Source organism: Lipophrys pholis (assembly GCF_963383615.2).
Source record: "Lipophrys pholis genome assembly, chromosome: 11".
In the NCBI taxonomy this organism is placed as follows: Eukaryota; Metazoa; Chordata; class Actinopteri; order Blenniiformes; family Blenniidae; genus Lipophrys; species Lipophrys pholis.
This window is the reverse complement of record NC_137631.1, coordinates 16,878,240-16,891,973: the sequence shown is the minus strand read 5'-3', so window position 1 is coordinate 16,891,973 and position 13,734 is coordinate 16,878,240. Positions and strand designations below refer to the sequence as shown.

Genomic DNA, 13,734 nt, shown 5'->3' with positions numbered 1-13,734 from the left:
CAGTACACCAATGCCATCCGGAGCTCAGGCCTGCTGCAGGCTGTGCACTCCACGGCAGTGTGGTAATGATCTCATACATCAGCGTGCAGGAACAGTGAAGGCTGCATTGAATGTTGTACGTGCCCTATTTGGCTGTCGGAGTATTGATAGGCACAACAGTTGTTGAAGTCATCATCGGGTCGTTTGCGTGTTCAGCTGGGATTAAGATAGAGCTAACCAATATGCTTAGGCAATATTGCCTGTGGATATGATTGGACATTTGAACCTTCGATTCATTTATTCTTCCCTTCCCTGCTCCAATTTCTCACTGAACCACCTAATTCCATGAAACACTCCAATTCCTCCACGTTATATGCACAATTCCCAGTTTCCTTGTATCCATGCTGGCCTTTTCCCTTGTAATTTGTTGAGGGAATTGGTGGCTCTTCCCGCTTCTCCAGTGGTCATCCAGTAAAAGAGTGGACTCATTATTGTGTGGCGCTTTCACAATAAGTGAAAGGGAGACTAATGAGCAGTTAGATCAAGCGTGCTACAGACAGTGTGTTAGGCACTCCTATTAAGTAAACCACTGTAGTGCTAAATTTGTGTGTTCAAACAGCGCACTGCTGGCTTCTAATCAATTGGCCGAGACGACAACTTGCAGCCGCTCCGTAATGAACTCTTATGCCAGTTCAGGGAGGTTAGCTGTCACTCAAATGTGGACTCTGTATTGTGGAGGCAATTTCATTGTTCCATTGCTTTCATCCTGATAACCTCTCTGTGTGGATGTGTTTGACAAAAAAAAAGAGAGATACAGAAAGATATAGAGGAAAAAAAGAAGGGTAATTAGGTATCTTTCCTTGCACACCCAGTATCCCCCCCCCCCCGCACATGTCTCCCAGAGGGGAAAGCAGCCTCGTCAAAGCCCTGTCATGAATTTTTAACAACCCTGTCGGTCTGCTCTCAGGAGATGTGTGTATGTGTGCAAATTTGCATCTTTATGACAGTAAGTGTGAGGTAAAAGACACACAAAGTGTTATAGTACTATATTATTAATCAATGTCACACGAGTAGCTTAAGTATAACATACGATGTGTCCAGTATTGAACAGCTTCGGCTTACACTCATGCATCATATCACTTACAACAAAGTTCCAAGAGAGAATTCCTCGAGCTGTAATCAATATCCATGTGTTTGTGCTGCGGCTTCTCGGCGCATTGCTCTATATCTCTGCTATGCATTCGACAAACTAACTCGAATTATTTAACCTATTTTGGATTTATATTCATTAAAATGATTAGAGCATCATTAACACGATGTAAGTCTGCAATAAAATAAGAAAAAATACTTTGGACTAGGTTGAAGAGGGATTATTTGAGGTACTTATCAATAGTCAGTGAACACCCTGCAGTAGATGAGCAGCTTGGAGGAGCAGACAACTGTTCAGGCACTGAAGCAAAGCAACATTCTGCTGTGATGTGTTCACAAAGAAATGTCTTTTCAGCTAGCAGGAACAGGGGCTATGAAACACACGATATTAGTACAAAATTAGTTAGTATTTACCCTGCTGTGGCAATCAATTCTCTAATTAATGTACAACTAATAATTATCATACTACAAAGTTGTCAGTCTCCCTTCAAACAAAAAAATACTAATTTCATAATGCAAAGCACGGGACTTCATGATGTGCTCTTGCTTAGTTAGACTTGTGTTATAGTGTTGTTGTAAAAACAGGTCACTGAAATATGTTCAGAGGCCAACAAATTAACCCAGTTAGTTTTTATTTTTTTCCCATCAATGGATGATTGTTGCTTCAGAAAGTAATATTCCACCGGATTTGACCGGTTCATTCCTGGGCCCCATCGTAATGTATGTAGTGGTTAACATTCTTCATAATGACAATGTCCCTAGTTCAAGGCTCGTGGATCTTATTGGAGTAAGCATGTTTTTTTCTGGGTCCTCTGGTTCTCTTATACATTTTAGGCTAATTGGCTAATTAGTAAATCTAATTTAGGGTAGATGTGATGGCATGCAACTTTCTCAGTGCAGTGGCGTGCCGTGCACTTTAGGATGGGTACACAATGCATTTTCAGCAATCTCAGACAGGAGATGATGATTTACAGCATGTGGCTTCATATTTGTGGCCCCCTGCAGAACAGTGAGACAGGTTTGATGTCACCATTGTGTGACCACAGACAGGCTGCAATATTTTTTCTGACTGTCAGAAATTCCAAAACTGCTGAGTCACTACACCGTATACGTCTACCACCTGCAGCTGCTCACCAACCAATCGAAATAATGAAAAAAAAATCATTGCGCTGGCACTGGCACAACGACCAAATTAGTTAACAGATATAATGCGGGTGAAATGTAGTATACAGTATGTAGAAGCTTGAGTTCTATGACACAGTATAGAAGTTAGATGGGTTGTTTGATGATGACATAAAACAACAAACATACAGTATTCTGATTATAATGAATAATATAATATTTATGTTTAATTTCTCTAAATGGACCTTCCTTGAGTTCATAGGATTTGATCATGAGTCTCCAGAGGGTTCAATCTGGCCTGTGTGCGGACCTTTCATAGTGTGACAATCTCTAATAAGATAACGGAAACCCCCCCCCCCCCCCCCCCCCCCCCTCCAAAAGACAAAACAAAACAGTTTCTTATTCAGTCCACTGGTGGTTTTACTCTTTGAGTAAGAGAGGTCATAACACAACCCTGAGACCCAGAACTTAGCGGCAAACCACAGCAGTGCTCATGGCAAAGAAACCACTGATGCGGCAGTGAAAACTACCTACTTTAATACCAGCAAAATAGCACAAGCATGAAACATATGTAAAAAAAATAAAAATGCATTTTAAATGCTGTGGAAATCCTTTGCATCTTTATTGTGATGTCTTAAAAAAGTTACAGGCAATAACTTGAGCCTGGAATGCAACCCTGTCCCTCTGATTAGACCACCCACCAGCTCATCTGTTAGACCAGGGGTTCTCAACCGGTCCCACCCTGGGGCCCACATTTCCGAGAGACACTCTTGACATTTTCCCATGGCCAACTATAGATGTTGAAAACACATATCATATTTTATAGATTTTTGTGGGCAACATGTCTTTCAGAGTATATTAATAAGGCACTGAGGATGTACAAAAGTGAATAAGAATACCAAAGTGCACAAAATAAGGCAAAAAAAAACCCCAAGATGTTTTCACTGTATTCAGAGCACATTAATGTTCCTACCGAGGATCATCATAACTGTATGTACAGAAATTAATACAATAAATGTCAAAACTGCTCAGAATAAAGTTTTCTCCTAACCAGGTGGAAGTTAATGAAACAGTTGGCTACGTGCTTTACTCTTGTTTCAGAGTCTGGGGTGACAGTAGACAGAATTACTCTCAAATCATGCTGTTTCTTAATGGTGCTTCAGTTTGAATGGTTTCATGCTCAAGCACTTCACTACAGACCACACACTGGGGTATCCTGTCCTATTTTATCCTCAATGTACGAAAATCTACATTTGAAATACCTCGCCATCTTGCATCCGAACAAAAATCTTTAGACAGGCATATGTTGGAGACATCCCTACTGCACGTCTTCGACGCATGCCTGTCAAAATGAAAGTTTTTTTCAAAATAAAACACAAGTCCAACACAAGATGCATATTAAATACAGTATTAATTATTTTAGATTTTGTAGAAATTGCCGAGGTGGCAATGAGGTCCACGACGGCATCAGCGATGTCTTAGCTCAGGTCCCCATCTTCTGTATTATTTCTTCTTATCCTTACTAAAATGGCACAATCCCCCATGAATGAATAAGGAAATTTGATATCTGACCTTTACATTAAAGCATTAAAGTTTGTTTTGTGATTTTAAAACCTTGTAATGTCATCATCAGAAGAGAAAAGATCCTCTGGTGGTATAGTTTTAGCCAGTGGGCCACATGTTTGACACCCCTACTGTAAACTGTATGCAATCAGTGCAGTGTGCAATTGACCCCCATAACACAGAGAGCCCATACAGCCCCACTTCAAATAGCCCAAATGGTCCCTTTTTCCCCCCAAGGACAGGACTTCCCATATATGGCTTTATCAGCACACAAATAAACCACTGACCCCAGGTCTCTTCACAGAACACATTATCAAGTCTTGGATTTGATCCTTTTTCCATGACGTACTAAAAGGGAAAACAAACATAATGAGGAGGGAGCAGTTTGCATACAAAGTTTTCTAAGAATGGGCATATTTGCAGCTGATATCTCACAAAACATAAACAATAATGTGAGTGTATTGTTTTTTGTTTTTGTTTTGTTGCAATGTCAACACTTTGAATATGTAGTAAAACTAGAAAGACCCAAAAAATGTTGGATTTCTTTTTTGGTTCAATATAACCACACAGGCTCATGAAGTAGAAAGGTTTTTATCAAATGTCACTTATTGATGCAAATAATCAGGCTTCTATTCAGATTGTATTTAACATTCCTCAACTTTAAGAGGAGCTCTGGATTCTGCTGTAAATGTGCAGATGGAAAGCACTGAAATAGCGCCTGGTGACAGCAAGTGTCAGTACTGACTGACGCAATTCAAAAGGTGAAAAAAAGATGATTTAGTGTGTGATGCAGGGAGAGAAAATGCTATTTTTGTGCACCGTGTACATGATGTACATCGCGTGTGATCATTTCACGATCACTATTTTGTGTTAAACGTGTTTGTTTATGGCTGGCTGCGTATTTAGCTGTTTACATTCATTGCAGAGGAGGTGGAGACTGGTCTGGAATAGAGCCCAGGACTGGAGGCCAAAGGGGACGGGACTGTTGATCAAGAATTAAACCATAGCCGACAGCAGACACATGGCCATAAACACACACACACACACACACACACACACACACACACACACACACACACACACACACACACACACACACACACACACACACACACACACACACACACACACACACACACACACACACACGCACACACGTTTAACACTGAAACTGTGTAGAAACACAGACTGACGCGTTCCTTCTTTCATAGTCCAGCAAATGGATATCAGAGAGCAAAGCAGCTATAAATACAGTTTATTGCAATGACTTCTAATTGGTACAATTTACTCAAAAGCTGAGATTCCCTGAGGCTATCGTCAACTTGCTTTTGTAAAAGACAGATGGGCACATAAAAGAGCAGTTTCTTCTTCCAATAGGTCACCTTTATTAATCGGGACCTTGCAGGAAAGGGGCGGGTCTTGGTTTAAGAAGTTATGTTTTTGCTCGGGGAAACACATCCACAGCCTTACGCATCAGTGCCTGTCTTTATTTGTTTCGTATTTTCAGTCTACTTTGTGATTGCACTGTCATCCTTGTTCTTACAATTTCCATTCCATGTTTATGCGAAACTCTGAATAAGATCTTTTTAAAAATTTGCCAGATTGATCTAATTAGTTCACACAGCATGGATGTTAAGATGTAGATATTGGATATTTGCCGATCCAGAGCCATTGTACTCTTGTTCTCATTTCTTTTTCTGTCTGATAACATGATGATATAATAATGTAGGACAGCTGAAACATAGCAAATTACTGTGCAGCTTGAAAGCGAATGTCTGAACGTACAGCCAAAATCCAAAACTCATGATCCTTTAATCATAACTGCATACCTTTTTGCATCTCAACCAAGAACTTGATGTTTTATTCCTAGGATTTGAAGTAAGAAGTGCTTATTTCATGTTCATCTTCCTTTATCACATGGCTTTTATTTCAAAATAGTATTGTGTATATATATATTGTTGTTTAGTGTGAGTGTGTAAGGAAGCAGCATAGAGCAATTTGTTATTGCTCTTGTTTTTTCAGCAGTGGCCACTTTGATTGTTGGATTCTTAGCAAGCAAAGTATCTTTATGGGCCCATTACAGTAGTAAAATTACTTTTTTTTGCCCAAGGGTGCCCACATAATATTGTTGTGGGCACGCACACATGCACACAACGAAAGATGTTGGTCTACTCCAGGTCAGAGAGAGAGAGAGAGAGAGAGAGAGAGAGAGAGAGAGAGAGAGAGAGAGAATGTCCTGTGTCAAGCCAGGTCCTATACACTTCCTGTAATATTGTGTTTGAAGTCACAGAACACCAGCCGGATACCAGGCTGAGAAAAACGCTTGAAACCTGATGGGAGTGAACATATCTGTCATATTATCAATATGGGCCAATATCTGTCATGGCAGAAGAGTAACAAAATCCATTTTTAAAAATCCAGCTGACTGAGAGCCTAATCTAGTAGTGATATGTATAAAGATTGGTGCAAACTAGATATTGCAAAAAAAACACGTGTTGAGACTAACCTACTTTTAATGAGGCTGTTGAGACTGGTCACATTGAGGCTGACGCACAATATATAAAATATCACAGACTATTGATTTGGTTTGCCTTCGTGAATAGGGAATATAGGACGTGTCTACCAAATTTAGCAGAATACTGGGAGGGCTATATGCTATTACATTAATCTATAATATAACCCGCATTGTGCTTTACAACATCTCAAATCATTTGTCTTGTTTATGATCTGGTCTGGTTCAGAGAGGCTGCTGTTTTTGTTGTGAGAGACAGTTCCAGAACAGCCTCCGCACCAATTTAACATTTTTAATAATAATGTAATAACTTTGTTATGAGATGTTCATTAGAAGATATTCTGCGTTATAAATCTTCTTAGGTGTGGCATTCTTTGATGAATATCTTCTGTTGCTTCTGTCGACTTTTTAACAGATACCACCCCCCCCCCCCCACTCCCATTTTGTTTTCTTTTTCTTTTTTATACCCAAATTGAGATTTATTTGCTGCAATGCTGATATGTTTGATAAATGACACATCCTATTCGATGGCATCACATTTCATTTTGTGATGGTGGGAGTTCAATTCAATCAACACCTTGGTGTAAGGAAATTAATGGAAAAAATAACCATTTCCGGGATATAGTGTCACGCACGAGTGTAATGCACACAAAAACCTGATAATTCTAATTTGCATGTAATGTCACTCATAGTGTCATTCTTGGCAAAATGCATGCAAACAGAAAATGTAATGACAACAATGCAGTTTTGCAGCTTTATATGGGATCTCAGTAAATCTAATTACACACTGACACATTTTCAGTTGTACATGAATCGAGCATGCAACGCTTTATTTCTATTTAACCCTATCCTTAACTTAACCAGGAAAGTCTCTTTCTCTAGGGAGGCTTGGCCAAAATAAGCAGCAGCAATCACGGAAAGACATCACTGTCACACATTTAAAACACAAACAAGGCAAAAATCAATGTATGCTCACAAATCTCATTATGGGCAAACACATGCACATATCAATGTGCATATACGAATCGAGATACAGACATTCAACCCTCCTTCTCACTCACACAGTCAAATATGCACAAAATGTTGTCTGTATGTCAACCTTTTCAGTCTGACATCTTGACACTCTCGACATGGTATTTATTGATCAGTGATTGCTCCAACACCAAGATAGCCCTCCAGCTCATGTTATCTCATGTTTTGTTTTTTTTACCACAACACGTTTGGGCTCAGTTATCCTGTAATTAAAATGATGCTGTGAAGCAAGTCTACCTAATGCAGTTCCCTATCTAAATTCCTGTCATATTTCATTCCCCAGAAACTGGCCACAGCTGCTGAGCACTTCCAGATGGCCCATGCATGGCAGAATGAGTTTGAGGTAACAAAGGAGCAGAAAAATACACAGACACACACACACACACACACACACACACACACACACACACACACACACACACACACACACACACATTCATCAGGATAATCAAAAGCGTCGGACTCTTGTGCATGTGTTATATATGTTGTGGATGTTGTGGATGTTGGACTCACATATACACACACAGAGACGCAAACAGTGCTGCACATGATGAGAATGCCCTGACCACACGGTACTTCCCTGTCTGAATAGCTCCAATCTGTTCGCAACTGCATGTCATTAGAAGTGATTACGTCTCCATTAGCAGTGGGGTTTATTATATATTTCATACACTGCGTTATGACACATTATGTCCCTTATTTCAGTTGACAGATACTTTCTCCCACCCGAAAACCCATAGTGGCGGACAATTACATAGAGCGAGTAAAGCAATGGTCGGGAAAAATATGTGTCATTGAGACTCTTATATATTTGTCTGGGCAGTGAATTACCATACTGCTCTTTCAGTGGCAGAACAATTCTTCCCGAGAGTGCTTCAAACACAACACAGGGCACATATGTTTTTAAAAAAAAAATAAAGGAACACTGCACATTCATCTTAATCCACACAGTTTTCATTTAACTGGAAACACAGAACATTGTTCCCATTTACATAAAATTTAATCATTAAATAATTGGTGTTGTCTGTTTACACTAAAACACTATAATAAAGACAGGTTTAGTTAACAAATCATTTCATGAGTGCATAAAAGCGTTTTCTTTTGTTTCTTTTTGTATGGAACACCCTAAATCACTCAAAAACTGATGTTTATGCTTCCTTGTCTGTTGTTTACAGGGTGATGAAACTGCCTACTACAATGCAAAGGACAACGTGAGTGTGCATTCTTCCTTCTGTCTATTTGTTCTGCTTCTCTCTAAGCCCCTTCAAGCACACAGGTCAGACTCTGACATGAGCCAGTAATATAGTTTTTTCTACACAGCACCATGCTCTGTCCTCCTCCTTTTCACTGCCTCATATTCTCCTCCTCATTTCCAGTCTCCTATTCACCGCATTCATGTTTTTTTTACACTCACTCGCTATCATTGCCTCAGCTTTTTACTGCAGTCCCTCCTTCCTTTGCCTCTTCTTTGGGTCTCTCTTCCCATGTAGCTTCCTCTCTGTCATCCCTCCTCCCACTCTCTTGCTCAGGTGAAGAGGTCTCTGCCATGTTTCTCCTCTAATTGACAGATGAGATGTATGAGCTGGCTACGCTGTTGCTTTATTAGGAAGCAAGTGTTCACACTATCCCTTCCTTGCTTTTCCCCTCGCTCTCTCCACCTCACTACCTTTCCACGCTGCATTCCTTCATCCATATCTCATCACGCTGTTCCTCATATATCTCCGCATATCTACTGTTCTCATTGATGTAAATCGGTGATTGCGTGGCAGGAGTTATAAATCTCACCCAGTGAAGTGAGACAATGTGGTTGTCCCACCGCCCCTTCAGGTGAAAAGGATATGAAAGAAAAGAAAGCAAGACATCATCAGGCAAACAGTCGATAATGCTATATCTTTTAACAAGCTGGGTGGGTGTGAAAAGTGGAGCAATGACATCACGTCAGATGGGATTTGTTGATGAGGATGTGCAGTCAGACTGTCCTTGAGGCCCTCTGCTTTTAAATAAACAGACAGAATGTCCCATATATGCTGTGAAGCTTCAGCAAATAACATGAAGTGGTTTTCTGTGATATTTTTAACATAAGGTCAAGATTACTGATAGCATCTTGTTTTCACCCCCCCCCCCCCCCCCCCCCCCCAGCTGGATGCAAATGAAACAGAGGGAAGAAAATACAGGATTCGACCAGACTTTAAAGAGGACCCATTATTTAAGCGCTTGACCGATCACAACCACACTGCTGTCCACATCCCCACTGACATCTATGATGGCTGTGAGTACATGCACATGCACACGTATGGACGCACGCATACACTCACCAACCCAAGTGGTAACCATGGATACAAGTGACACACTGGCCCATTATGACACATTGTTTACAGATTGTGCCTGTAGCAAACATGCCCATAGCTAAATGATGGCTTAAAAATAGTGATACCACATAATAGGAGCTACTGTCGTGTATTGCTGCCTCTTACCAGCCATATGTCCGTGTGATTCAAGTGTACACATTCTTACTGAAATTAACATTTTATTTGTCCATTTTGATGGGAAGCATCTTAGCAATACTGGCAAAAAAGCAAGATCTAATGATGATAAATTCCCCCCACAATATACTTTACAAAAGGGCCAGAAAAGTAGGAAAGACTTGAAACGAAAGGCAGGAGTTAAACAGAACCTAAACAGGACTAGACAGCAGCTAATGAGACGTGACTAAACGGCATCAGTTAAACTGACAATGATCTGCTCTCTAAAAGAATAAAAAAAAAGCTTTCCAACCACAAAAACTTACAAGGGTTTTATATACACACACACACACAAGGAGTGAGGACGTAATGAGATGTAAGTGGAAAATATCAAGGAAAACTATGAGGTAAAGACAGATTTAGACCAACCGCTTTGTGATTTGTCCGACTCAAACAAGAGGTGATATTTGTGATCACTGCTTATTATCTGTTGGCCTCATGTCAGAAAGTTAGGCAGGTTCCTGGACAAGTATTGTCACAGTTGTTGCAACCAGCAGCAGTGTCACAAATCTCAAGGCCGCCATCTCACTACTGTGCACAGTGTGACTGCTGCTTATGAGCTCCTCGATGTTGTCGAGTGTTGTAATTGTCATGTAGCTTCATATGCGGTGTTGTTTTCTGCTAGGGGATTGGTCCTTCCAAATAACCGTGGTCTATCTTGTTCTTGTTCCAATTTTGCAGTTGGTTTTCTTCGTTATATTGATCACGTGCACAATTCCCACCAGAAGCGTTTCAAAAGCAGATCACTTTGTTGAATTTGCTGTTTTTGGTCAATTTCCAAAGGTTTTTGTGCTTTTTGACCTGTGGCCTGTTATCACCAGGCGTAATTTAATTGTGTGTTAATGACTTGAAACGACATGCAGAGAATGAATGTACAATGTATTGAAACATAGTCAGTATGTCATGGTGTGCATATTGGGACTGTTGATATCGTGATAGTGTAAAACTTGAAATGTATTATTCAGGCATTATGATCGAAGTGACTGCAGCCCCCCCCACCAAACAACAAATTCCCATTGAGGTAAAATTTGTTCCATATTTTCCGTCACATGCCTAGCGTTATCCCGACACGTACAATTCTACAAGAATAACTTTTCCTTACTTGTTTTGTTTTAATTTTTTCTCATAGGCACTGTCAGAATATGGAGATCACCACGTGTGCCACATTGTGGATATTAATATACACGGTAGTGGCTGTCACCTTCGCTGTATTGGAGAGCAACATTCAAACTTACACTCTTACCCAAGTCGTATCCATGTGAAACAGTGTCGCAAGTAATAGACTCCGAAGGGCACGAGGAGGGAAAAACAAAACACCTGAGGCAGCACGAGTGATAGTGAACAGAGACAGACAAGCCACAACATGAGACATAAACCACTATGTGACCAGACAGCAAACCATGATGGAGTCAAGCATTAGAAAAATACTGGGAAACCAGAAAAAAACAATACACATCAATTAAGTAACAAAGAATACACTAGAGCTATAACAAGACTTGTATTCCAGTTACTATTTTTGAATTTCATTAGGACTCAAAATCACACCAGAGGGATTTCAATTTGAAACAACCAGACACCAAGTGAGCAAAACATAATGACCTTTAAGAGTTGAAGCAAGTAACAGTCAAGTGGAAGAATGTCTAATGTCAACGTCTGTGCCATATTAGGTACTTTCTATTCATTTGTTAGATGCAGAAAAAGAATAAGCTCAATAAGAGCAACTCTTACAAGACCAATTTGTTACAGCCAGACAACATGGTCAGAGGTCCACTGAAAGAAATATCTTTCTGGGACCATCCAATGATCTGATCATGCAAAAAGGTGTTGGGGGATGTGCTCTCACACCATGTTTTTGCCGTGTTTGTTATGAACCTACATCTCTTATCATTTCATCATCACGTGGTGACATTTACCTTTAGTGATGTTGAATAATTTGAGTCCCTCTGACATTAGCACAGCTCAACTTGAATGTCAATGACTTAACGATGGTCTTTTCAATAGCTTAACTGTGTTCTGAATTATGTATTATATTTGAGTAGCTTTTCTTCTGTTTTTACATTTTAAACTCCTGGGTGATTATACTGTAACAGTAAGAGCAGTGAAGTGTTTTCGTGGATATGCAGGAGTTGTCCACACGCAGTTACATGGATCTCACTACATGATAATGTTTCCAGTAAACAACTGCAAAGATGCCAGCTGACCTGACAGCTTGAGCTATTTTATTTGTGTTTCTGTTAGAGGGTGTGTGTGTGTGTGTGTGTGTGTGTGTGTGTGTGTGTGTGTGTGTGTGTGTGTGTGTGTGTGTGTGTGTGTGTGTGTGTGTGTGTGTGTGTGTGTGTGTGTGTGTGTGTCGGGATACTCAGTAGCCTGTAGTAGGATGTGGTGCGTCAGCATCGACTTGAAGGGGCAGCAGGATGGAGTGACTTCCTCAGCATGGATTTCAACCTGCTGGGGAACCGTCTGGCCTCAAGGTTACGCGCTTCACCTTTCTGCTGACCCCAAACCGAGCGCCAGAAATGAGGAACGCCGATGGGAATAGACGATTTTCAGGGTTTGCTATCCGAAGTTGTGCAAGTCTGGTTAATTTCCAAGTGGTTGCGCGCGTTGTGACTGCTTATTTTTCTTTTTTGCCACTGTGGCCATAATCTGGGCTGTGCGCCATGGCTTTTTATGTGCCCTTTCTCTCAATGATGCTGTTTATAGGTGGTCTGTAATGAGTATGCATAGATACTGAGCTGAGACCTATCTTAGTCTGATGTCTGATCTGAATGAGATGAAAGAAGCTACAGGTGTGTGTGTGCGTGAGTGTGTGTGAGAGAGGAAGTGCGGAAGTCCATTGTGATGAGCAATCTATGTTATGGGAATGGAGAGCCTTACTTCAAGATGAGAGGATTTAGACTACAAAAAGGCAAAGTTGGAGTGGGTGTAGTGTTGATGAGAATGAACTAAAGCATGAATATATCATAGGAAGAGCAGCATGTTTGAGGGATACTACATGGTTACGTACTGTGCTGGAGATGACCACACATGCAGGGTTATTTTGTATGCCAGAGGGAAGAGAGAGGAAAAGAAAAAAAAAAAAGCAGAAGATTCATATGTTATTGAGGTTTCAACTCTCCAATTTGATCTCCACCCTATAAATGTTCCAGGAATAGCCCTTTGCTCAGCTGGAGAAAATTGGATTTTCTGGGTAAAGTGGGTGGTAACTTTATGAAATCAGCTTCATGTGTGTGGAATGAGTATTGAACAGAAAACAAACGACAGAGATCAACGACAAATATAATTAGGAAAAAAGAATAATTTGACTCCTATAGAAGGCAGCGCATAGGAAAGAGAAAGGATATATACAATTTTTGACAGACAAAAGGGAAAACAGTCACATTCGGTGAGAACAGAAGCCGAATCGAAAAGCTGAAAATTTATGTATTCAATATATGTGATGCCTCGGGGCAAGGCACAGTTAAAAAAGTACTCTGAGGAGAGTGATGTTTCTCATTTTGAGGATAGCAGCGAGCTAGCAGCTTTGTTGCTTCAAAAGAAGGGAAATAAAAAAGAGCTGAAGAGATGGATGGTAACTTTGGAACAAGGGATGATAGTCCCCAGATAGACTCTAATTATGAAGTAAGACATCAACCTTAACACATCTGATATGGCTATGGCTCAGTTTATTGAGACATTCAGTTTATATGCAGAATCAACATTCATAGGACTCTTTACTGCTGTGGTTAAAAAATAAATAAATAATTGATTGATTGATTGATTGATTGATTGATTGATTGATTGATTGATTGATTGATTGATTGATTGATTGATCCACAGAAGAAAGCATTTGCATATAATACAGTGAAGCCACGA

At 40.2% G+C, this 13,734-nt stretch overlaps 1 protein-coding gene across 1 annotated transcript in view; it reads left to right on the top strand.

Annotated features, from left to right (window-relative positions):
• Positions 1–13,734, top strand: part of LOC308116394 (voltage-dependent calcium channel subunit alpha-2/delta-1) — a 68,577-nt gene that overhangs the window by 17,383 nt on the left and 37,460 nt on the right. Inside the window, exons 4-6 of the mRNA XM_080474566.1 lie at positions 7,641–7,700; positions 8,533–8,568; positions 9,497–9,626. Coding sequence (XP_080330692.1) covers positions 7,641–7,700; positions 8,533–8,568; positions 9,497–9,626 — 226 coding nt within the window. The remainder of the gene's footprint in view (positions 1–7,640; positions 7,701–8,532; positions 8,569–9,496; positions 9,627–13,734) is intronic.